Raw genomic sequence first — 27,012 nt, 5'->3', positions numbered from 1 at the left:
TCCAGTGACTCTTGAAAGATCTCAACCAATGCCTCTATTATTTCCTCAGCAACCTCTCTCAGAACTCTAGGGTGTATCCCATCAGGGCCAGGAGATTTATCAATTTTAAGACTTTTTAACTTTTCTAGCACTATCTCTTTCATAATGGCAACCATACTCAACTCAGCCCCGTGACACCCTTTAATTTTTGGGATATTACTCATGTCTTCCACTGTGAAAACTGACGCAAAGTACTTGTTAAGTTCTCCTGCTATTTCCTTATCTCCCATCACTAGGCTCCCTGCATCAGTTTGAAGTGGCCCAATGTCTACTTTTGCCTGTCGTTTGTTTCTTATGTACTGAAAGAAACTTTTACTATTATTTCTAATATTACTGGCTAGCCTACCTTCATAGTTGATCCTCTCATTTCTTATTACACTCTTTGTTATCCTCTGTTGGCTTTTGTATCCTTCCCAATCTTCTGATTTCCCACTGTTCTTAGCCACTTTATAGGATCTCTCTTTTTCTTTAATACATTTCCTGACTTCCTTTGTCAGCCAAGGTTGTCTAATCCCTCCCCGGTTAATCTTTCTTTTCTTGGGAATGAACCTCTGTACAGTGTCCTCAATTATACCTACAAACTCCTGCCATTTTTGCTCTAGTGTCTTCCCGGTTAGCCTCTGCTTCCAGTCTATTTTAGTCAGTTCCTCTCTCATGCCTTCATAATTACCTTTATTCAACTGTAACACCATTACATCAGATTTTGCCTTCTCCCTTTCAAACTCCAGACTGAACTCTACCATATTATGGTCGCTACTTCCTAAGGGTTCCCTTACTTTAAGATCTTTTATAGAGTCTGGTTCATTGCAAAGCACTAGGTCCAGAATAGCCTGCTCTCTTGTGGGCTCCATGACAAGCTGTTCCAAAAAGCCATCCTGTAAGCATTCCATGAATTCCCTTTCTTTAGATCCACTAGCAACATTATTTACCCAGTCCACCTGCATATTGAAGTCACCCATGATCAATGTAACCTTGCCTTTCTGACATGCCTTCTCTATTTCCCGGTACATGTTGCGTCCCTGGTCCTGACCACTGTTAGGAGGTCTGTACACAACTCCAATTATGGTTTTTTTGCCTTTGTGGTTCCTCAATTCCACCCACACAGACTCCACATCATCCGACGCTATGTCATTCAATACCATAGATTTAATTTTGTTCTTAACTAACAAGGCAACCCCACCCCCTCTGCCCACCTCTCTGTCTTTTCGATAAGTTGAAAAACCATGGAGGTTTAACTGCCAGTCCTGACCCCCCTGTAACCAAGTCTCTGTGATGCCTACTACATCATAATCATTCACTATTATCTGTTCATCGGCTTTGTTATGAATACTACGAGCATTCAGGTAAAGTGCCTTAATGCTAACTTCCTTATCATTAGAGATATTGGAAGTCATATGTCCTAAGTTATCCTTGCTTTTTTCTGCATTCTCAGCCTGCCTCAATTTTAAATCCGCCTGGAAACATGCTATCCTGCTGCTTATCTTTCCATTTACCTCCATACTCCCTGTCGCTTTCACTTTCCCTTCCCCCCAACTCAGAAGTTTAAAGTCCTACTGACCACCCTATTTATCCTCTTCGCTAGAACATTGGTACCTGATCGGTTCAGGTGGAGACCGTCCCAACGGCACAGATCCCCCCTGTTCCAAAACTGATGCCAATGCCCCATGAAGTGGAATCCCTCTTTCCCACACCAATCCCTTAGCCACGTGTTTACTTGCCTAATTTTCTTGTCTCTATGCCAATTGGCACGTGGCTCGGGCAGTAATCCGGAGATTATGACCCTTGAGGACCTGTGCTTCAATTTCCTGCCTAGTGCTTCGTAATGCCCAAACAGGTCCTCCACCCTAGTCTTGCCTATGTTGTTGGTACCAACGTGGACCACAACAACTGGATCCTCCCCCTCCCGCTCCAATATCCTTTCAAGCCGGTCAGAGATGTCTTGCACCCTGGCACTGGGCAGGCAACACACCATGCGAGACTAGATTGGGTTGGGGTATCTAATCAGCATGGATGAGTTGGACCGAAGGGTCTGTTTCCGTGCTGTATATCTCTATGATTCTATGAATCTCTGGGTGAGGATACAATACTTATACTGTTAATTTATCTTTGACAAACTTTGCTCACTAAAATCCCATTTCTTTATTTTATCACTCCATGGATTGTCTGTCAAACCAATCACATTAACTGGTACAAAACTTCAGCTACTTGTGATCCCCAAGGGATATTCTTCTGTGAAGCTGCGAGGTCTTCTCATTCTTCTTATCTAGTGGTGTTCAAACTGATGAAAGACATCAGTTATCACCTTGAGTTCATCAGGGCCTAACCCATTGTAGTTGCCCTGCAACTACACAGTAGCTGTTGTGACTGCAGCAACAGACCCATCTTGAACACTGTAACGAGTACCAGCAACTGTATCTCTCACAACCTGTGATCTGCACCCACTGCTTCAGCAATACTGGAAAATCCTTGTTCCCTACAAAGAAAAAACATTGAATTACAATTTGAGACCTTGCTCACAGAAACAGAAAGAAACAGCTCCCTCTTAGTGTGATGGCATAGCAATAATTTCAATCACAAGAGACTGACGTGAAAACAGAACTGCCACTGAATTCATTTCCAATTATATGACACAATTATTCTGATAGAAATGTTATTATTTAAATACTGGACTTCTGCTGCTCTATACCGCCTCCATAGAGACGATTCCTCAAAGGCAGGGAGGTAGGGACATCAGGCTGAATTCAATGGCCAGTGTGTTGCTATGATAACTGTCCTGCAATGTGGGCAGAGGATTGATTATTCAGTGAGACAATCCACATTGTACCCTCCACTGTACTGTCTAATTATGAAGGGCTTTTGTCTGAAACGTTGATTTCGCTGCTCACTGGATGCTGCCTGAACTGCTGTGCTCTTCCAGCACCACTAATCCAGTGTACTGTCTAATGCCTAGTTATGTTATTGGCATGGTGCTGGAATTATACTGATGTTGCTTTTATAGCAGTGAGTGACAACAGATTTTAAATGGGATTCAAATGTACCACCAGGTTCAATGGATTTTGCTCTTTAACAAGTTTTCATTCTCTGAAAATGTACTTCCCCATGTGTAGGAACATCATCCCATTTAATCAACACTGCAAGCCAAAAACAAAAAGTGTTTATGAAACACCCTGCTGTCAATGAATAGAAAGCATAATTGGATGAGTAAAGCACACTTACTTTAACAGCTGCTCTAGTTCCCGTTTGATTTTGTTCACCACAGGGGGTCCTTGATAAACCAAGGCTGTGTACAACTGAATCAAAGTGGCTCCTGCTCGGATCTTTTCAAGGGCATCAGCTCCATTGCTGATCCCACCCACTCCTATAATAGGGATTCTTCCTGCACAAGCAAGCACAACAACTAAATTCATTAAATGTGACTTGTACTAAAGGGGCATGTATCCCACTGGCAATACTTCAGCCCCAGCAGGATCTTTTACTATTTGGAATATACATAAATTCAACACAAAATGAAATTAAACCAAAGAACTATGGATACTGAAAATCTGAAATGAAAAAACGTTGCTGGAGAAACTCAACAGGTCTGGCAGCATCTGTGGTGAGAAAGCAGAGTTAATGTTTCCACTCCAGTGACCATGTTGATTCTGCTTTCTCTGTGTAGTTGCTGCCAGAGGTGCTGAGTTTCTCCAACAATTTCTGTTTTTGTTGTAAGTTTAGTAATACAGGGCAAGAATCTCAATTATATTATGATCAGTAAATGGATTTTGTGTATGCTTGTATAATAAAAATAAAAGGAACTAAAGAATTAAAGAGTTCATTCAGTAAATATGGACCAGAAAGGACCTGTGTGCTACCTTTTATCAATATATTCTAGATGATCCACCTCAACGTCTCATTCCCGTTCCATACCCGTCTCCCCAATGTCATCATTCCCGTTCTATACCCGTCTCCCCAAGGTCATCATTCCCGTTCTATACCCGTCTCCCCAATGTCATCATTCCCATTCTATACCCGTCTCCCCAAGGTCATCATTCCCGTTCTATACCCGTCTCCCCAATGTCATCATTCCCGTTCTATACCCATCTCCCCAAGGTCATCATTCCCGTTCTATACCCGTCTCCCCAATGTCATCATTCCCATTCTATACCCGTCTCCCCAAGGTCATCATTCCCGTTCTATACCTGTCTCCCCAATGTCATCATTCCCATTCTATACCCGTCTCCCCAATGTCATTGGTTACTAGAAATCTATCAATTTCTGTCTTGAAGTTAAAAAGCTCCTTCTCATCTCAATGTTAAATGGCCTGCCTTTTATTCTGAGTCTGTATCCCCTGCTTCTCGGTCCCATAGCTGGGGGTGGAGGGGGAAACCATGCTTTCTGCATCTATTCTGCCTATCACTTTAAAGATCAGCTCTCTTCTAAACTTTGCTCTACACACTCTTTCCTCATTGGACAGTCCCACTATCCCAGGGAGTAGTTTGGTGAACCTTCACTGCACTCAGTCTGTGGATATATCTGTCACACATGAGACCAGGCAGGTATGTCTAACTAGAGTTCTATATTATTAAACACAGACTTTTTTCCTCCTATAATTGCTCTCTCTTTGCTGACTGAATTATCTAAAAAGGAGTTACAATTGTTTTTTTGCCCTGGATTTGGAGAGGGCAAATCTGATTCCTCATCACAATAGAGCACCTTATTGGAAATATGTGTGGGCAAGACTGGTCCTGATACCCAGTGGTTAAAGCCACTGATCACATTGTCAATAGCCATTTCAGCAAACTATTGGAGGACACCGAGCGGCTGTCAAACTTTATCCCAGAGAAGAGGACAATGAGCAAGAAAAGTCAAATATTTATTGCACCAATCCGATGCTATTCCACTGTACAATAATCCTTTTTGCAACTCCACCATCCTTGTGCCTCTTCATGTCTTAGCGAGAGCCACGGGATTGTGTCCAAATGGTGAGAAATCTTTACATAATTTCATGAATCTGGAGATGTGGATGGTGAGTTCAAAATTTTAATCATGAACCTTGCTCAAGTTGAATGCAGCAACACTGACCTTTTGCTTTTGGTTAGATTTTACAAAGACACTGGAAGTGAAAGGACACATTAAATGAAGGCCGTGTCCAACCTGATACAACAGTAAAAGTGACCAATATCACTTTACATCTCGGGTGGAGGACAACGTAGTGAGGTCCCCGGGTGGAGGACAAGGTGCCGAGGTCCCCGGGTGGAGGACAAGGTGCCGAGGTCCCCGGGTGGAGGACAAGGTGCCGAGGTCCCCGGGTGGAGGACAAGGTGCCGAGGTCCCCGGGTGGAGGACAAGGTGCCGAGGTCCCCGGGTGGAGGACAAGGTGCCGAGGTCCCCGGGTGGAGGACAAGGTGCCGAGGTCCCCGGGTGGAGGACAAGGTGCCGAGGTCCCCGGGTGGAGGACAAGGTGCCGAGGTCCCCGGGTGGAGGACAAGGTGCCGAGGTCCCCGGGTGGAGGACAAGGTGCCGAGGTCCCGGGGTGGAGGACAAGGTGCTGAGGTCCCGGGGTGGAGGACAAGGTGCTGAGGTCCCGGGGTGGAGTTCCCACAGAAAATGTAAATTTAGCTGAAGAAATGAACTAAGTGGGTAGTGTCACTGCAGTGCACCTTAAATAAAAATATCTAGAGGGATGCAGAAACACATATGCAGAAACAAACACATCGACCTGGACCCAATATACCGGTCACTGCAGTGGACAGCTGGAACTGACAACTGGAAGCGGCAGAGACAGGCCACTATAAATGCCGGAGGAAACATCGCAGAAGCGCTTCACAGGAGGGTCCCAAGCACTGAGGATGTCACCTAGACAGGGGACGAAACGTCTGCAACACAAATTTCTAGCTCGGCGAACAGAACCACAACAACGAGCACCCGAGCTACAAATCTTCTCCCAAACTTTGAATATATGGAGGTTCTACAAGCTAATGAAACATTATTGTTTCACAGCAACATGCTTTACTCCTCCAATTTTAATTCAACTGCCTTCATAGTCCATTTTGAAGTACAGAGGGCACAAAGTAAAGCATGCTGCCCTGAAACAATAATGTCTAGTTAGCTTGTAGATCATCCATATATACTACATCACTGTAGATTTCTCAAGGCTCATTTCAATTTAAAATAGTAATGTGACATAGCCAATTTAGTTCATTAACTTGGCTAAATTTCCATTTAAATCAAAGTTCTTTTTTAAAAAAATCTTGAGAAAATCTGTTTGCTGTAATGGGTAAATTTTCTGTCTTTTTGCCCAGTGTTGTGTCAGTGAAGCCTCCCAATATTATACCTCCTGTGTCCAATATTGAATTTGAACTCTCAGTCGCTGATGCCATTTGTGATTCAATGTGGCTGAATAATACCTTTGGTTAGTGAATACATCTCATTCACAGTCTGTGTTGACATTTCCTTCAGTGGTGCTCCACTCAAGCCCCCAGATTGAGCCTGTTGTGGGTCTTGAAGAGACTGTGGCCTGCCGACTGTAGTGTTTGTCACAATGAGACCATCAACTCCCAGCTGCAATTTGGAACAGCAATACATCAAGTGGAAAATTACACATGGGAACGAGAATAATGCAGTGACTCAACAGATTCATGCCCTTTCACTGACTTACCATATCTTATCAAGATAGAGAGGAAGAAAACATGCAAATCTCGCCTCACAGTCTGAATTCTAAAAGACAAGATCAGTCTCGGCAACACACCCAGAACAAGGGCTGATTACCTCCTCTGGGTTTCCTGCTCCAGCCCGTGAAATGGAAAGCTCATCTCATCCTAGCCCAATTCAGGGAGCGGACTGGTTCATTTCTACGAATTCAGATCCATGATCAGGTTATAGGTGCAAGCTCAATGGCTGCATGTCCTCACCTCCATTACAACACCAGCAATGTCTTTTTTATCTTGAGCTGTCAGATCTGGAGCTATTTTTAAAAGTATAGCTGGCTTCCGGTTGACAGTTAGAGAGTCTCTTTCCTTCAACACCTTGAAAAAGAAATTAGGAAAAGTTGCTAAAAAAAAAACTTTAACAGTAAGTTATTAAAAAGGTGGCGACGCAGTATCCTAACAGCACAGATAGACCGAGGCACTAAAGAAATGAGAATGCCTACATTTTCTTTCAAAAACAAAAAGTAAGTACATGTTTACCAACATGAAATAGGAATCAACAATGGGTATGAATAAAGAAAATAATTGTGGATAGATACTTGCTTTCTCCTTTAACAACAGAAAATAAAAATAATGCATTTATATGTTGTATTTTACAATTTCAGGAGGTTGAAACATGTTCTACAGAGAATCAAATACTCTGGACATGGTACTGACCAGCTGTCTGTTTAAATGATGTTGGTTGAGGGATAAATACTGGCCAGTGCTAAGATGGAACTCCCTTTATCTTCTTTTAAATGATGCCAAGGGAGCTTTTATGTCTGTACAAGAAAGCAATGGTGGAGTCAGTTTAACATCTCCGACAGAACACCACCCCTTCAATGGGATGTTGGTCTGTTAGATTAGATTCCACTCTCAAGTTCTGGAGTTGGACTTGAATCCACAAGCTCCTGACACTCAGGTAAAGTACTACCATTGTGCCATGAAATGACAAACAATAAGGGTGGCATGGTTGCTCAGTGGTTGGCATTGCCAGGGACCAAGTTTGATTCCACCCTCAGGGGACTGTCTGTGTGGAATTTGCACATTCTCCCCATGTCTGCATGGGTTTCCTCCGGGTGCTCCGGTTTCCTTTCACAGTCCAAAGATGTGCAGGTTAGATGGATTGGCCAAGCTAAATTGCCCAGCTTGTCCAGGCTGGATGGATTAGCCATGGGAAATGTAGGGCTTCAGGGTAGAGTAGTGGAGTGGGTCTGGGTGGGATGCTCTTCAGAGGGTTGGTGTGGACTCGATGGGCCAAATGGCCTGTTTCCACACTGTAGGGATTCTATGAACTTTTGTTTTGCTTTTAGTGCTTGTTGTATACTGCATAAATAAAGGAGAGCTTCTTGCTGACCTTCTCCAACAGAGTCCTCAGCTCCTTCTTGCTCTGAAGCGCTCTCAAACCTGGGGTGTTGGGACTGGACAGATTCACAACCAGATAGTCAGCTAATGGACCCAGCTGCTGGACCCCTTTCACGTAGTCAGCCGCAGCATCTTGAGATAGCTTATTCTTCCCAAGATTTATACCCAAAGGTCTCCCCACTACCGAAACAAAAAATAATTCACGTTTAGAAGAATATTCCAACAGAATATATTTGACAGATATTACACAGAGTTTGACAGAAAGGAGAAATATTACTCAGCATTAATTAAACCAAAAAAAACCCATAGAACTGCAGATGCTGGAAATCAGAATCAAAGACAGAACTTGCTGGAAAAAACTCAGCAAGTCTGCCAGCCTCTGTGGAAAGAAACAGTTAAGTTGTTCTGAAGGAGGGTCATTAAAACAAAATGTTATCTCTGCTTTTTCTCCACAGGATGCTGCCAGAGGTTTTCCAACAATTTCTGTTTTGTTTATGACAACTGGAATTAAACTGTTTTTACATCTTCAAAGACAAGGAAATTGCTCAAGTTTCTCCAGCGATTATTTTATAATTTTTTCCCACTGCAGATGTACTGGAACCAATGCCTGTGTTCAGATTCCAGGTGATAAAGTTGTGAAGGGTGTACTGCATGAGGATTACAGAATGGCATTGATTGGAACCTGAACCAACTGGCTTTGCAGAAGCGTTAAAATCCAATTTAACAATAATAACTGAAATGGCATTTACATAAGGCCTCTCACACCTTCAAGATATCTGAAGAAGTTTTATAATCAGTGTGAATTAATTTCAAAATGCAATCACTGTTGCTTTGCAGAAAAAAACATCCAGTATCACAATCGTGCAAATACAATGCTCTGGTGATCTTGACTGAGGGATAAATTGTGTAAGACACAAGGACAACCCATTCTCCTTTCCTTGAATCATTGCCACGAGAATGATTAACATCCACTTTAACATACAAATGAGCTTTGGTTCAAAATCTAATCTGAATTAGCAATATGTTAAAAGATTGTGGGAGAGGGCTGAATGTGGACTTGAGGCTGTGATCAGCCATGATCATATTAAATGGTGGAGAAGGCTTGAGGGGCTGAATTGCTTACTCCTGTTCCTTGTTCTATGGAATTCAAAAAGTCAATAAGCTGCACTTCAGATGAGTTCAACTCAATTTCCATCAATAAAACCAGGAAATACTGGAGAAACTCAGCACATCTGGCAGTGCAACATTCCCATGGTACTGCACTGCAATGATCAGCCCAGGCAGGGTGAGAGGAGGCTTTAATCCAAGGCAAGTGTACAGTATTTAGGCTAAGGGATGGCAGATTTAAAAACAGAGATAAACATAGAACAGTACAGCACAGGAACAAGCTCCTTGGCCCACAATGTCTATGCCGACCATGATGTTATTCTAAACCAACCCCATCTGCCTGCTGAATGTTTGGATAGTGAGGAATGATATTAAAGGATACAGTGGGATAAAGGGCAGCTGGAATGCTGGGTGGAGAAAGAGTAGGTGGAATTTAATCTGGACAAGTGTATGTGGTGATGTATTTTGGGAGGTCAAATGTGAGATGAAAGTACACAGTAAATGGCCACATCCTTAAGAGCTTTGACATGCTGAGGGATTTGGGTGTCGAAATCCTTAGTTCCCTGAAAGTAGTAACGCAAGTGGATATGGTGGTAAAGAAGGCACACAGAATGCTTGACTTCATCAGTTGGCCATTGAATAGAAATAGTTTGCAAGTCATGGTGCAGCTATATAAGAATTTGGTCAGGCCACGTTTGGAGAACTGTGTGCAGTTCTGGTTGCCACACTATTGGAAGGATGTGGAGGCTTTGAAGAGGGTGCAGAAGAGGTTTGCCAGGACGTAGTCTGGATTGGAGCGTATTAGCTAAAAAGGAGAAGTCGGATAAACCTACGTTGAATTATTTCTCTCAAAGGGCTGGGAACCTGTGGAATTCACTGCCTCAGCTTACAGTGGACTACAGAACATTGAATAAATTTTATGAGGAGATGGATAGATTTTTAATTAGCAATGTGTTAAAAGGTTGTGGGAGAGGGCTGAATGTGAACTTGAGGCTGTGATCAGCCATGATCATATTAAATGGTGGAGAAGGCTTGAGGGGCTAAATTGCTTACTCCTGTTCCTTGTTCTATGGAATTCAAAAAGTCAATAAACTGCACTTCAGATGAGTTCAGAACATCCCAACTCAATTCCCATCAATAAAACCAGGAAACTCAGCAAGGCTGGCAGCAGCTGTGGACAGAGAAACTTGGGAGTCCGATATGACTTCTTCAGAATTGAAAGGATGGGTTCTGAAGAAAGCTCATACTAGCCTCAAAACATTAACTCTTTCTCTCTTCACAGATGCTACCAGGCCTGCTGAGTTTCTCCAGCACTGCATATTTATACTTCAGATTTTCAGCATTGCTTTTGTTTTACTGATGACCATCAATGTTGGCACATCATGTATTAAACATTTTCAAAAACAATTAATTGACATTTAGCTGTCTCATTTGGCAAGTTGAAAATTTAGACAGTTATAAAGTTAACAAGGATGCTTTCAAATACTAACAGAATGCTGAAAACACTCAGGAGGTTAGGCTGCCCGTGTTGAAGGATGGAAACATGCATTAATGTTTCAAGTTAATGATCTTTCAATTCTGGAAAGTGTATAGTCTGAAACATTAACTTGATTGTTTCTCTCCTCAGATTGGAATTGAGCTGGTGAGTATTTCAAGTGTTTGCAGTTGTGTTAGATCTTCAACTTTTGTAGTTAGGATTTCCTTTAGGTATTGTGTAAAAAAAAGCTCACTCTGCTGCCATCATGTGGCAAGACACGGTGTTACAGCCAAGGCAGTTTTTTCCAATGGTCCACGTTGGCACCTTTAGAAGAGATAAACGTGTTGTGCACAGGCTAAGTAGAGGAATAAAGCTGAAAAGAATGTGTCAAAACAAAACAGAATAAACTGAAACAATAAAGTGAAGCAGGTTTGATAAACAATACAGCACATCCACTGTATTCAAACATCTGCTGTTACCTTACCAAACATCTTACCTTTTGTAAGCTGTTCCTGGGTTTCTGACCGAGCTTGAAGCCTCTGCTGTACAGCAATAGAACCATGACTATTAAAACCATATCTGTATTAAAGAAAAACACATTCAAAAAGGCATCTTCTAAAAAATAATGAAATGATTCTGAATGCTACATTGGTGACACCAAAATTGGAGGTGTAGTGGACAGTGAAGAAGGTTACCTCAGATTACAACTGGATCTTGACCAGATGAGCCAATGCACTGAGAAGTGGCAGATGGAGTTTAATTCAGATAAATGTGAGGTGCTGTATTTTGGGAAAGCAAACCTTAGCAGGACTTATACACTTAAAGGTAAGGTCCTAGGGAGTGGTGCTGAACAAATAGACCTTGGAGTGCAGGTTCATAGCTCCTTGAAAGTGGAGTCACAGGGAGATAGGATAGTGAAGAAGGCGTTTGGTATGCTTTCCTTTATTGGTCAGAGTATTGAGTACGAGTTGGGAGGTCATGTTGCGGCTGTACAGGACATTGGTTAGGTCACTGTTGGAATATTGTGTGCAATTCTGGTCTCCTTCCTATCGGAAAGATGTTGTGAAACTTGAAAGGGCTCAGAAAAGATTTACAAGGATGCTGCCAGGGTTGGAGGATCTGAGCTACAGGGAGAGGCTGAACAGGCTGGGGCTGTTTTCCCTGGAGCATCGGAGGTTGAGGGGTGACCTTTATAGAGGTTTATTAAATCATGAGGGGCATGGATAGGATAAATAGACAAAGTCTTTTCCCTGGGGTTGGGGAGTCCGGAACTAGAGGGCAGAGATTTAGGTGAGAGGGGAAAGATATACAAGAGTCAGTCCCAGCAACAAGTGAATAATTCCCCACTCTCAGCATTGTATCTGGTGATATTACACAACGCAACTAACTGCAATATACATCACTTGTGGATGCCAGGTGTTTCTATTGCCCTGGTATGCTACCAGCATAAATCCACATGTTTACAGAATCAGGAATGGAATTCAGGTTGCTACATAAAACCATTGACCTCAAACCCTGAAGAGCTGAATGATCACAGCGAAATGCACCTTTTTGGGTCTTCCTTTGCTTGCTGCATGCTGTCCTCAGATCAAAAGCAGAAAGGAGTTAGGGACACGGACCAGTTTCTGCCAGCTTTGGTACGAGTGCATCGTCTCAACCTTCAGCTTATTGAGTGAGATGAAATAAAGTGGGAGGAGGCACAAGTGAAGTACCATCATCAATACTGACCAGTCCCTTCAAAATTAAAACATTGACTGAAAATGTTCTCAATGTGCATAACATCAGTTGTCAAACACATTGATGAATCTACCTCATCACCATCTCTTTGCTCACTTCCTGCACTGTAACTAAATTATGAGGCTGTATATCTGAGATCTGTACTTGTTAAGCAGAAACCTTCTCCAAGTAAACATGGAGAAGGCTGAAGCCATTAGGCTTCGATTTTCATTGTTCCTTAACCACTGACTCCATCCTTCATGTTGGCATCTGATGGAGGCTGAATCGGACAGTTCACAGACCTGGTGCCATATCTCACCCCGTGGTTTCCAATCACATCTACATATCACCACAAAAACCATCTATTCCATAGTTATATCATTGTCAGACTTCATCTGTCTCAGCTCATCACCAGCAGGGGTAAGTCATGTGGCCCTTTGAGAACTGCCACACCTTTCAATTCGTTTGTGGTTGATCTAGTTGCGCTCTCCACTCCACTTTCCTGTCTACCCTTTGCTCCGATCTGTAACTCCTTGACTCCCCTGTCTATCAAAAGTTGGCTTAACTTAACCTTAAATAAGTTTGATGACACAGCCTCCACTACTTTCAGGGGAGGAGGATTCAACGGGTTAATGACTGTCTAAGAAAAAAATTCTCATCTCTATTTTAAAGAGAGACCTTTTAAGTTTTAAACAGTGTTCCCTAGTTCTGATCTCCACTATGACTGGGAACTACTCCCTTTCAGGGAGTTAAGTTTCAATTATTTCACCTCTTATTTTTCTAGATTCCTGCTGCTGGAAAGCCTACTCCAGATATTTGTTAACTCTACACTTGACGCTTCTATCTCACACCTTCCACGTTCCACTTCTGACCCAAATGTCTTCAGCCCATACCTTTATTCACACCAAAGACTGCTCCACTATCATTCCTGTGTTTGCTAATCTACAATAGCTAATCAAGCAATGTCCTGATTTTAAGTTTCTTATTTACAAATTCAATTCCTTGCACTGCCCTATCTCTGTAACCTCCTCCAGCAGATAGCTCTCCTCAGCTCTCTGCTTTCTTGAGCTTCCCATATTTTGATCACTCTAGCAATTGTGACATGCTTCAGGACCCCTAAGCTCTGGAATTCCTCTCTTGAACCTTTCCACCTTCCTTGTTGCCCATCAGATACAACTTAAAACCTATCTCTTTGACTAAGCTTATGGCTGTCTGCCCAAAAATGACATTATGTGACTCTGCATCAAAATTTGTTTGAGAAATCTATTCTGAGGTGGTTTGGAATGTTTTGTTATTTTAAAAGATGCTACATAAATACAAGTTGTTGATGTTGAGTAATGTGTATTGTTTAATGTACTCCTGTGTGGTATAATGAAGAGATTGACCTTCAAAAGCAGTTTCTGTTAATCAATTCACTTTGAGGTGAAATGTAAGCACATACAACAGGGTGCTGTCACTCATACTTACACCAAAATATTTTCTGTTAACTATAAAATAAGAATTTATACTTACAGCCCTTAGCTTACCTGTTGATAACAGCCTGATCAGTCGCCAGTCTGAAGACCCTGGGTTTGGGATTTCCATCCTGGGGTTGGGGAGTGACACTTCCCACCTCCACAAATCCGAATCCCAGCCTGTAAAGACCATCCACTGCCTCCCCATGTTTGTCGAACCCGGCTGCAATTCCCACTGGGTTCTTGAACTTTTGGCCAAACACAGTGACCTCCTGAAATAGGTCGGGGATCACCAGTGCATAAGGCAAACAATCAACAATAACCAGTAAGAGCTATTCCACACGCTCAGCGATGTCAATCCTCCAATAATATCCTAGGGCCACCCGAATTAATCTCACGTTTATTTCTACGCGTTACACAGGAGAAGCATCACTCAACATTAGAAATATGTTTTTTTTTCTCCACATCTTTCTTGAACACCTTAAGTTTTAATTATAAAAATATTAGATGGGGAAATGGCTATTTTCTAGCAGAGGTTTGGTGGGTAGTGGAGAGAACTTCAGTAACAATTTGAGAGTTGCAAAACCTACATAGAGTCTTTTTTTAAGGCATTGTAGGTAGGTTGTGCATCCCAAGAATCATCGCACTCATCACTGTGAGTTTGGAGGCTTTTGAGGGCATTATATTTGCACTTACTTGACCTCTCCTGCAGTTACTCACTGTCAGGCACATTGGTGGACTATTGACTCAGAACATCCACAGCATTGTTTTCCTGCAAACTACTCACTCTTGCTTTTAAGGATTTCAAAAGTAGTTGGCTGCATTTGAAAATGAAGCTGTTAAGAAGCTGATGGTTTGTATTTGAGCAAGTTCATGGTCAAATCAGAGGGCAGAGCCAAGCAGGTGATCTATCTTTCTTTAAAAGTACTTAAAAAAAGGACTGAAGCATTTCTGAAGGTCTTTTTTTTAGATTAGATTAGATTACTTACAGTGTGGAAACAGGCCCTTCGGCCCAACAAGTCCACACCGCCCCGCCGAAGCGCAACCCACCCATACCCCTACATCTACCCCTTACCTAACACTACGGGCAATTTAGCATGGCCAATTCACCTGACCTGCACATCTTTGGACTGTGGGAGGAAACCGGAGCATCCGGAGGAAACCCACGCAGACACGGGGAGAACGTGCAAACTCCACACAGTCAGTCGCCTGAGGCGGGAATTGAACCCGGGTCTCTGGCGCTGTGAGGCAGCAGTGCTAACCACTGTGCCACCGTGCCGCCCATACTATCCCCCTTACCTCACTCTAGAAAAACTTTGAACTTTTTTTTCAGAAGCAGGAACATTAACATTAGATTCCTATGTGAACGCACCTAAATCTGATCATTATTTTCGACATTAAAATGCTTGATACATGGTGATACGCATCAATATCACATTAAGCCATACGGAGACTCTCCATGTTAACTTCCCTTACAGGTCGCGAAAACTCCACATATTTCAGAAGTGATATTAACTTCAGAAACACTAATCATATTATGATATTGCATCAGTTTGTACTCTATTATCAATTAAAATTACTGCAATCTGCATCCTTTTATCAGAAAACTTAGGGGACATTTTATTCTATTTGCTTTATTTTTTTGTAAGGTAGGCAGTCTTTCTTACTTTCTTCATAGCAAAATAATTGCTGCAAGTACAGAGTAAGGGCAGGGCAATAATATGAAATGCAGCATGGATGCGGAGAGTGGAAACATTGAAATATTATGTCCACAGCAAGTTCAAAGTGCTTTATGATGCTAAAAGAAATTATGCATTCACTTCACTTCTTGCACAGTTTCAACTGTTCTTTGGGAATGGTCAGGATGGACTAGATTATGGTTTCATGAAATACTTACCAGGCTGGTGGAGTCCCTACACTTTGCCCATGGGATGAATCCCTTGGAAATAAACCAGACGGCAAGAGTATGTGAGGTTTCTGGATCCACAACCTTCTGCAGGGCGGGCATCAGATGTCTGGCATAAAACTTCTCATCCCCGATAACAGTACAATACGTGAAAAACAGGCATGTACCACTGCCCAACACACGAACTGCCTCTCTCAAACGTCTCTGTATTGGGGTGAAGCAAAACAACACCAACATTAAAACCAAATCTGGGAATATGTTTACTCCCGCAACCATTCTGAAGTGCTGCAGGTTGGCTTGAAGTACAGCTTCTGGGAAGGACAGCAGGAGCTACTGGCTTTGTGCACAACACGTGCTGATACAGAAAACAGAAGAATGTTGCAAACAGCTTTGGACGTTTGAGCAGAAAAAGATGACATTTTGGAATAGTCAAACATGGAAGACTGCAATGATGCTTTTTAAATGGTTTTAAATGGCTTTAAATGGGGTGGGGTGGGGTGGGGTGGGAAAAAAAAGAGAAAGACTGAGAGAACTGCAGACAGCACGACTCTCCGGGCATGTTCAGATGGTAGAGCAGTGACAGAAGGGAATAACCAGTAAAGGAGCGGCCAAATGCTAGGGGTTAGGATGGTGAAGAAGATGCCTCTATTCAAAGGGTTACAGAATGATTTGAGGAAGGGGACGAGGAATACTGAATATTATTCATCTGGGCACATAGAACTGGCAACATGACAGTGGTTAGCACTGCTGCCTCACCATGCCAGGGACTTGGTTTCAATTCCACCCTTGGGTGACTGTGTAGAGTTTGCACATTCTCCTGTGTCTGTGTGGGTTTCCTCCACGTGCTCTGGTTTCCTTCCACAGTCCAAAGATGGGCAGGTTAGGTGTATTGGTAATGGGAAATTGCCTATAGTGTCCTGGGATGTGCAGGGTGGGTGGATTAGCCATGGGAAATGCAAGATTATAGGAACAAGGTGGAGGAATGGCTCTGGGTGGGATGCTCTTCAGATGGTCTGTGTGGACTCAATGGGCCGAATGGTCTGCTTCCACACACTATAGAGATTCTATGACATTTTTTTCAGGGATTTCTAGTATTTCAGATTTTGCATTGAGAGTTGTCCAGAAGCGCCTTAGAAAATTCACATTTCAAGCCACAGGGGAAATGAGCCAATAAAGGTCAACAGGGCACAATTTTAACCCATTCAAAACCCCCGAAATTGGTCTGAAAGTCGTGCCCTACACTATTCCGATACATCACAATTTTAAAGCAAGATATTCCAAGATTCAGAATCACATTCTCGTTACAATTTTTAAAATTGTAAATGCATTTTGCTGAAGTTGCGTTCAAGAACAGATAAAAATGTAGCGAGAACTTTAAACCCAATCACATGCATTCTCTTATTGATTCACACAGTAAAATCTGATTTAATGAGGTTTACTGGATGTTATCATGGGGGCATTTTCCTCGGCTGCACTGAAAGTTGAACCGAAATTTTAAAAATTAACTTGATAAAAGTTCATACCCATTTGCTTTGTGGCTTGCTGCATTAAGCACCCTCTCCCCGCCATATCCTGGTTATTATTTATTGTAGGTCCCTCCCATGAGGAGAGTCCGTCAGCGAGTGAGAACACAAGCTGCAGCGCCCGAACACATCAAGGAGACATTGTAACACAGTGTCGACTCTCCAATCAATTACCCTCCTACCTTCAGTATACTGCTAGCCATTCTGAAATCCGAGGCAGTCCCTCTGTTTCCTGTGCTCCCGGAACAGGCGGAGACACCAGACAGACGGGAAGTATTGTAGTGGGTGAGACTGCACTTTGACAGGCAGTATTTTGTGTGATAAGTTACTGCTCTATGAGTGAACTGGTTGGCTTCAATAAATACCCCTTCACACTGATATCAAACAATTTTTTAAAATGCCAAACTATTGGGAGAACCGTTTGTTGTTAGCTCTAACCTGGCCTAATTTTCTGTGGCTTTCGGATTCTTTTTAAAATATGAGTTATGACATACCTGGATCACAAGAGTCCAGTCTTATGTTGATTCAAAGCAGGATGTTCGAATCAGTTATCACTGGTTAGATCAGTATTTTATTCCCCATCCCTTATTGTCCAGAGGGCAGTTAAAAGTCAACCACATTGCAGTGATGATTTAGAGATGCCGGTGTTGGATTAGGGTTGGGTACATGGTACATTGGGAAAACCGAGCAAAGGCTATGGCAACGGATGAATGGGCACCGCACAACAATCAACAGACACGAGTGTTCCCTCCCAGTTGGGGAACACTTCAACGGTCCAGAACATTCGACCTCGGACCTTCGGGTGACCATCCTCCAAGGTGGACTTCGGGACAGGCAACAGCAAAAAGTGGCCAAGCAGAGGCTGATAGCCATGTTCGGTACCCATAGGGAGGGCCTCAACTGGGACCTGGGGTTCATGTCACACTACAGGTGACTACCATTGCACTACACACACACACACACACACGGACACACATATACACAGACACGCACACAGACACACACACTCACACATGCACCCCCTCACAGACTTAAGACATTCTACACTCACATACACACACATATACACCCTGTTTCACACTCACCACCCAACCCCCCCCCCCCCCCCCCCCCCCCCAACCCAGACAGACAGACAGACACGTTAAAAACAATGACTACAGATGCTGAAAACCAAATTCTGGATTAGTGGTGCTGGATTTTACTGCTCCTCGGATGCTGCCTGAACTGCTGTGCTCTTCCAGCACCACTAATCCAGACAGACAGACATATACACACAAAGACCCACATGCACACACATACGTATACATTTGTGAGGTGAACTTGTACTTGCAGAGTTGCATTGTACTTTGCTCAAAAACTGCATGTATTCATGTAAAACTCCATTATCTCACTTTTTAGATTAGAATCAATCTAAACATCATGGCAGAGAACACAGGGACTAACACCTTCCACATATTGTCCAGCTAACACCAATTGTTACAGTTAACCTGAGAATGCAACTTTAAAAAAAACGTTTTGTGATTTACTCATGAAAGAAGTGAAACTATCATGGTATTCGAACAGATGAAAGACTCAACAGACAATCAAGGTATTTTTCAATGTATAATTTCAGTTACATCACACTGTAAACTTTTGCTATAAATTCTGTGCCTTACAATTGTGTCCTCCACAACCACCTGGTGAAGGAGCGTCGCTCCGAAAGCTAGTGCTTCCAATTAAACCTGTTGGACTATAACCTGGTGTCGTGTGATTTTTAACATTGCTGTGAGTCTGTATTAATGTGTAGGTCATACCAGGTAAAGATGCTAGCTGTCCTTCTCTACAGGACTTTAGTGAACTAGATAGGTTTTTACTGCAACTAGGAGGACTGCAGATGAGGGAGATCCTGGTCGAAAAGTGTATTGATTGTAGTTACATGGTTGTCCCAAGGCCAGCTTTTGGCTTTCAGATTTTCTTTATTTATTCAATTCAAGTCTCACTATCTGCCCTTGTGGGATTTGAACCTTGGTTTCCAGAACATTAACTTGGCATTCTGGATTACCAGCGCAGTGACATCAGCACATCATTAAGTAATATTCAACAGAGGTCTGATGGTTGTGGTTCATTAAATTGAAATTTTTGAACAAGCTTTCTAATTTAGTTCTTTTTTCCCTGAAAATCCTGCAATCGTAGCTCAGGATGAGTATAGTAAGGCGGAGAGTTGATAATTGTAGTTATCCTCTCAGTTTCAGCATTCAATAGAGTTTCCAAGCAATATGTGCCCATCTGGTCAATTCAAGATAAAACACAAGATAGAATGGAAACACAACAGATCAGAGAACAAAGCATTTAAACGGGTCCTTCTTCAGACGCAGCAGTGTTTATTGTGAGATAGAGGGGTACTTCAGGGCTGAGAAGAAACAAGGGCACCCTATACTTGGGTCGGGGCAGACCCGGGCATCCTGGTCAGGAGTAGCACCAGGGCACCCAATTTATGTCCCTGCCCCAGTTTATTTGGGAATAAACTGCACACTGTCGCTCATTGGGGATTTACCAAAGCTACATAACTGCTCAACTTTGGTTTCAAATATGGACAAAAGCCCTAAACTTCAGAGGTGAGGTGAATGTGACTGCTCTGATGTCAAGACTGCATTTGACGGAATGTGACATCAAGGACCCCTAACAAAACCCAAGTCAGTGGAAATCAGGGAACAAAACTTTCTGCTGATTAGAGTCGAATCTAGCACAAAGAAGTATGGTTTTTGCTATTGGACGTCAGTCATCTTGAGGATCTAAAATCAGGATTTAGGCTGTTATCAGGAGCAACCATTTAATACATGCCCTTACTAACAACAAAATGGCTTCTTAATGCAAGTAACATTAAGTAACATAATAAAATGGCTTCCAGGCTGCAAATTGACAACTGTGTTTAAAATGGCTTTTTACCTTGCTAAAAGCTAGATTCCTGAACTAACTGAATCAAAGATTAGCAGACAATGCTTTCTTCACAGTATGGAATTATCTAGATAAGACATTACTAACCATCCTAGCTGACCTTGTAGACGCAGGTGCAGGGAGATAAAATGTGCAAAGCAAAGTTGGTTCCCAAGAAATATCATTGGGTTAACTTGCTGTCTGTTATGTCATTTTATTACCTTTTATTGGATTTGCACTGTAATTAAGGCTGTACTATTTCTTAAGAATGATATAGAAATTGTCTTTGTTTTAAGCTATTTGCGCAATTTCTCCAGGGAGCACAGAAGCTTTTAACCTCTGTGTTGCTGGACAACCTGTGCCCGGCTGATATTGATTAAAGTGTGAAATCTTGCAGAATCAGTGAATTACTAGTGATTTTGACTGATCGCGGAACTGAGAGACCCCTCCTGTGGGCTGAGATCTTCAATCTCAGCTCCAGGACATCTCTGCAGGAGTTTCTCAGGGTAGTTTTATTATCACCGCCATCTTCAGCTGCTTCATCAATGACCTTGATTATTGCACAGTGTTCAGCACCATTCATGAACTCCTCAGATACTGAAACAGCCCATGACCAAATGCAGGGCTGGATAATATCCAGGTTGCAACAATAAGTGACAAGTAATATTTGCAACAAGAATTGGGAGTTTTAGAGGTTTACAGCATGAAAACACACCCTTTGGCCCAACCCGTGCATACTGATCAAGTTTCCTAAACTGAGCTAGTCCCAGTTTCCTGCTTTTGGCTCATCTCCCTCTAAACCATTCCTATCCATGTAACTATCCAAGTGTCTTTTAAATGTTGTAATTGAACCTGCCTCTACCACTTCCTCTGCAGCTCATTCCATATAAGCACCATCTTCCATGTGAAAAGGTTGCCCTGTGGGTCGCTTTTTAATCTTTCCTATCTTATCTTAAACTTAAATGACCTCCACCATTGAAAAAGACAAGGTCAGTAAATAAGGGGAGCACCACCACATGCAAATTCCCCTCCAAGCCATTCATTGTCTTGACTGGGAAGTATATCGCCATTCCTTCAGTATCACGAAGTCAAAATCCTGGAATTCTCTCCCTAATGGTATTGTGAGTGTACCTGCACCAAATGGACTGCAGAAGATAGCTCATCACCACTTTTTCAAGGGCAATTAAGGATGTGTAATAAAAGCTGACCCAGCTAACAAAGCTCACGTTCCCTGAATAAATATTTTTCAAAAACCTTTCAGCCAGCTTGAATCTAAGTTGTCTTAACTCCCTGAATACACTGCCATAGAAAATGGACAAGTACATAACAAATGTAATGAATATGCAGCAGTATTTGCTCAATGGTTATTAACCAATGGGAAGAAAAGGTGACTTGTTTACTGTGCCATCTGAAGCACTTAATGAGATTATACGTGTAATTATTCCTAAAGATGTTCTGTATATATCAGTTAATACCCAAACGTCTCTTGTAAATACTTCCATTGTTGATTTGGAAATTTAATCCAGCATTAACTAATAAGTGGACATTATAAAAGTCCTGCCTTAAATCCTTTAGACTCAGTTGATGAATCAAATCACAATGAATGTCAGGTTCTGCTCTCTCCTGACTTCATTTAGGATGAATTTGCAATTGTTTATTGTGTCTTATTTTGTTTTGCAAATTGTAGCAATGCCCTGCTTAGAGCATCAGAAAGAATTTCAAAACTCATGTTATGAGTTTATGGAACAACGACTGAACTTTGGGGATGCCCAGAACTGGTGTAAGCAAGGAGGTGGGCATCTCACCAATATACAGAATGAAAAAATGCACAACTTTCTGCAGAGTCATATCAACCATATACCAGACAATACGAGGTGGTGGATTGGCTTAGTTTTATTGGGAGAAGAACCAAGTCGGAGACCCCATGTCCCAGGTAAGACCCAAACACATGAGCAGTAGAAGGTTGGTGTCAGGGAACTGTCAGAACCATGAGCCTCATTTGAGATCAGAAGAACCTTTTCAGATTATGGTGAAATTATTATAAAGAGTTAGGGAAACCATTGTTATGAAGCAGCAGAGGCAACAATACAAAAAAATGCAACAATTTAACTTTTTTGCCTCTGCATATTATCTCAAATCTTTGATTATCATAGCACAAGAAAAAGTAAAAGAATAAGATTTACTCATTCCTGACAACTACTGAAGGCTTGTGAGAATATTTCATAAATTATTTTATATTGATTGTTCCTCCTAACCAGTGCAATAGGAATTACTTCACTATTCTCTTGTGTATTTTAAATAAATATTATGGGATTCAATGTTATGTTGCCAACAATTAATTTTCCATGCTTTAGCAGCTAATAAATTGTAACCATTAGCTGAGGTATGTATGGCTAAATTAATCAGTTTTTCTCTGTTCTAAGTTTTACATTTATTGATACTCCCAGTTCTATCCTGGCTTGGTGCATCATTGCAGTTTCCCAATGCTGGGATTTCTGAACAAGGGACAGGTCTGTCACCCAAGTGCGGCTACCTTTCATGGAAAAGTAGATACAAACATTGGGACACAACAAGCTGCAGCAAAACTCTCTCATTTATCTGTGAATTTGGTAAGGGACACTTTTAAATTCCTCTCAAAATTGAACTGTCTGGAGAAATGTATAATAATCTATTTGTTGTAAGCACATTTTTCCAAAGCATTTTCATACTGTAATTCCATTCTTCAGGAGCTACACATGTTTGGTAGACTCCCATTAGTATCAAACAAAGAATGGGGGTTGCTGGAAATCAGAAACAAAAATACAAATTGCTGGAGAAACTTAGGCAGCATCTATGGAAAGAGAAACAGAGTTAATGTTTCAAGTCCAGTGACCCTGCCAGAACTAGGCAGTAGCTAGGAAAAAGTGGTGTGGATGCTGAAGGCAAAGGGTGTGGTAGGAGGAATAAAATAATAATCAAGAGGTGGAGGTGGAGCCCACAGGGAGAGCAAAACAGTTAGGCAGACAACAAGATGGATAATGGTAAACCAGGGAGACAGAAAAGCTGATATTCAACCCAACCTATGATCCCCATTATCAGCTTTTCTGTCTCTTGCTTACCATTACTCTGCCTAACTGGCTTTCTCCCTCTCTCTGGGCTCCATCTCCACCTATCATTTACTCTTTTACCCCCATTCCCTGTCTTCAACGTTTTCCCGGTGACTATAGTTCTGAAGTGTTAATTCTGCTGCCTTTCCTCTGCTGTCAGATTCTGACAGACCTGCTCAGTTTCTCCAGCAACTTCTGTTTTGTTTCAGATTTGCAGTAGTTCCTGCTTCACAATGATGGAACAGATGCTTTTTATAGAGTTTTAAAAAGTTAGAATGCTTGTGGTTCTTGTGACACAGTGGTAGTATCCTTACCTCAGGTCTAGCAGACTTGGATTCAAGGCTGTACCTGCTTGAGAGGTGTGTCTGGATAGGTTGCTTTTTTAAAAAAATGAAAGCTGGACTAATGAGTCTTGTAGTGTCATGGTAGTGTCCCTACCTTGGAGCTAGGTAATCTGGTTCAAATCTACCTGCTCCAGTGTTGTGTAGTAACATCCCTGAACAGGTCGATTAAAATATCTGGGAAGCTGGAATAGGTCTTTTGTGACACAGTGCTAGTGTCCCTACCTCTGGAGCAGCAGGCCTGGGTTCAAGTCCAATCTGCACAAGAGGAGTGTAATAACATCTCTGAGCAGGGTGATTAAGACAAATAGAAAGCTGGAGTAAAGGGTTGCTAGTGACCTAGTGGTGATGTTATGGGACTAGCAATTGAAGTCCCCAGGTAATTACATGGTTCAAATCCCACCCTGGCAAGTGTGAAGTTTGAACATAATAGAAAGCTGGAGTGAAGGGGCATTTGTAGTGTAGTGTCCTTGGTGTCTTGGAGATGGAGGGGAAATGACTGTTTGTCTAAGCTAGAGGCAGGATGTCATGCCATGATAAACTCCGTTTTAAAACTGACAACCTTACAAATATAAATCAAATCTACGATGGTAGAAACTAAAACATTTCACATTATAATTAAACTCTTTGTGAGAATATTGCACTGTGATATCTTGAAATTCAACTTTGCAATCTTGCTCTCTTAATAGTTATCCTTAATGTTATTTTAAAGTTCCCAAAGTGACTGATGTTGGTGCTGTCCATAAGGTAAACACAATGGGAGGTGAATTTCTCTGGTATTCTCTTCATAGTCTGCCATGGCTTCAGTTACCATGGAGATAGTCCAATGGTAATTCACTAGGCTAATACCTGAGATAAAAGGAATGAGTTCTCTTAGAATGTAAACAAATTTGGGCTTAATTTAGACATTAAGGTTATAGCAGGAAGAAATGGTAGTTTTTCTCCCCTAAAGGACATCAATGGACCATTTAGGTTTTCAGCTCAACATTTGGGAGAATTGTAAACTGAGAGGAGGACAGTGTAGAACTCCAAAAGGACATTGACATGCTAGTGGAGTGGTTGGCTACTTGGTAGATGAAGTTCGATGAAGAAAAGTGTGAGGTGATGCACTTTGGATTATCAAACATGAAGAGTCAGTATAGAATAAAGGACATAAATTCTATAAGGCATAAGCAGAGCGACCTGGGTGTATAAGTATAGGTGGCAGGACAGGGATGAAGAGAGTGGTTATTAAAGCATACACTACTCTCGAATTTATAAATAGAGGTGTAGAGCACAAGAACAAGGAGGTCATGATGAACTCAGGTCAGGTTCTAGGGACTCCACTATAGGAAGGATGTAAATGCATTGGAGAGAATCCAGCTGGTGTTTATGAGAATGGATCCAGGGACAAATGAGGATAGACTGGAGAGGTTGGGTCTGTTTACCTTGGAGAGTAGATGGCTAAGAGATTTGATAAAAGTTTTCAAATCATGAGGCAAGTGGATAGGGTAAGTATGAGGAAACTATTTTCACTCATAAATGGATCAAGAACCAGATGAAAGTTTTAAAGTGTTTTGCAAATAAAAAGAGGAAAAATGTGTTCACACAGCAATAGTTTAGGGTGAAATGCACTATTTGGAAGTGTGGTGGAGGCAAGTTCAAGAGGCATTGGATTTGACTATTTAAATAGAAACAATATGCAGCGTTATGTGGAAAAGGCAGGAAATTGGCACTGAGCTAAAATGCTTAGGGAGCTAATACAAACACAAGGGGCTGAATGGCGTCCTGCTGTTGCATAACCATTCTGTAATTCTTGATTACAATTCAACAGTTTCAGTCATTATTATTGCTGCCTGCCTTTTATTATCATTTGGCAGAAGATACACAGCTAATAATGTGTCATGCCACTGACACTTTGACTAACTGAAATTATTCCATTAATCATTGATGCATAGAATCCCAAGTGATGTTTCTGTCCTCAGAAATCCCCTTATAATACTTCGTTCTTTACACTACTTAGAAAAGTTTATTTTAAACAGAATAAAAACCTTGGCTACTAGAGAGAGAGATAGAGAGGGATTTCAATAAAATAGAAGCCACAGCATAACATCAAGGCCATACATTGTTTTATGCTTTTTCATATTCATGTTACCAATTGACAATTTTGCCATATTTCGTGTTTTTGGAGGCAGGAACAGTTACCATACAATTGGACAGGAATAGACACTTTGATTTATTTTAATGGATGATGCAGAGATGCATCAGACGAAGTTTTCATCTTTGATTCAGACAGTGCAAGTCGGGCTATCTCCTAACATCAGTCTCCCAATGTTTGCCTATTCACTGACAGCTTTGAGTTCCAAATGCCAGGGCAGATGGAGTCTGGGTTTCTGCCTCCTGAAATCCTGCCTCTTTTTACTGGGCTCAGTTCTATTAATGATCGTTAGAAACTCAACCCAAGACTAAATGTGTCAAAAGGAGTTTAATAGGTTGATTGATATTTTTAGTGTTGTGAGCATTTCAAAGACCTTTTGGTGTTATTACATGGCTTATTGTTTTCATTCATCATTAGTACTTGAAAACTGATTCAAAGAGTTAACGGCTGTCAGAACGTTAATGTGAAAATTAACTCATCGAATCCTTTACATATTAATGTCTGATTTTCCATTATTAATACATATAGAAAAGGGCTTTATCCACTGTATTAAAACCCATTCACATTGCTGGTCAATTCAATAATCTTTTACATTTTGAGGATAAAGTCTTGTGATCAAGTAGTGCATTGATATCATATTTAACCTCCCAAACACCATCTAATAATGCCTGTTGAAGTTGGCTCCCTGGATTTGTTCCAGTTCTTTCTTCAGAAATAGGAAGACTATTAGATTTTTGCCGGTCCTCTGAAACTTCTGTTTTTTGAAAGATTGCCTCTGCTATTTCCTTATTAAAATCTTTTTATACATAGGCATAAGGTCAGAGAAGAGAGATACGAAAGGTTCCAAAGGGGCAATTTGTTTCACACAGACAATGGTGAGTGTCTGGAATGGGCTGCCAGAGGTAGTATAGGAGGTGAATTCAATTTTGTCAAATAAAACCATTTAGACAGGTACATAGATGGAATAGTGGAGGAAGAGTGGACCACGGAGTCCCAGAGGGGCGTCTGTTCTGATGATGCCAGCTTTGACAAGGGACCCTCTGAAATGTCCACCTTCTTTCTCAACTGAGGATTCCCCAGCACCATTGTTGACAGAACTGCCCTATCCTTCCACCCCTTTCTTCCCTCCCACAACAGTGATAGGGTCCTCCTCGTCCCTCATCCTAATGAAGGGCTTTTGCCCGAAAACTCAATTGTCCTGCTCCTCGGCTGTCCTGTGCTTTTCCAGCACTACATTTTTGACTCTGATGCAGTCCTCACTTTCTCCTTCTTGTCCTCACCTA

The 27,012-nt window shown here is 41.7% G+C and overlaps 2 protein-coding genes across 3 annotated transcripts in view; one reads left to right on the top strand and one right to left on the bottom strand.

The window, feature by feature from the left end:
* Positions 1 to 2,154: 2,154 nt before the first annotated feature.
* dhodh (dihydroorotate dehydrogenase) lies at positions 2,155 to 17,506 on the bottom strand. 2 transcript variants are annotated; one of them, XM_072596024.1, is made up of 9 exons: positions 17,435 to 17,506; positions 15,721 to 15,933; positions 13,896 to 14,095; positions 11,150 to 11,232; positions 8,062 to 8,249; positions 6,930 to 7,043; positions 6,426 to 6,579; positions 3,256 to 3,415; positions 2,155 to 2,512 (listed from the first exon to the last, which is right to left on the bottom strand). In XM_072596024.1, exons 1-9 carry the CDS (start codon positions 17,453 to 17,455, stop codon positions 2,458 to 2,460), a joined length of 1,188 nt encoding a protein of 395 aa, XP_072452125.1. In that variant the 5' UTR covers positions 17,456 to 17,506; the 3' UTR covers positions 2,155 to 2,457. The 2 variants fall into 2 exon arrangements, with proteins under 2 accessions (XP_072452125.1, XP_072452126.1); XM_072596025.1 differs by lacking the exon at positions 17,435 to 17,506 and adding an exon at positions 17,253 to 17,425.
* A 4,348-nt stretch (positions 17,507 to 21,854) lies between these two features.
* The window catches only part of LOC140453233 (polycystin-1-like protein 3), a 56,395-nt gene continuing 51,237 nt past the window's right edge, over positions 21,855 to 27,012 (top strand). Inside the window, exons 1-2 of the mRNA XM_072547809.1 lie at positions 21,855 to 22,098; positions 24,305 to 24,339. Coding sequence (XP_072403910.1) covers positions 21,855 to 22,098; positions 24,305 to 24,339 — 279 coding nt within the window. The remainder of the gene's footprint in view (positions 22,099 to 24,304; positions 24,340 to 27,012) is intronic.

Source organism: Chiloscyllium punctatum, chromosome 26 (assembly GCF_047496795.1).
Source record: "Chiloscyllium punctatum isolate Juve2018m chromosome 26, sChiPun1.3, whole genome shotgun sequence".
Lineage (NCBI taxonomy): Eukaryota > Metazoa > Chordata > Chondrichthyes > Orectolobiformes > Hemiscylliidae > Chiloscyllium > Chiloscyllium punctatum.
The sequence above is the reverse complement of the archived record's forward strand: the minus strand, read 5'-3'. Positions and strand labels throughout refer to the sequence as shown.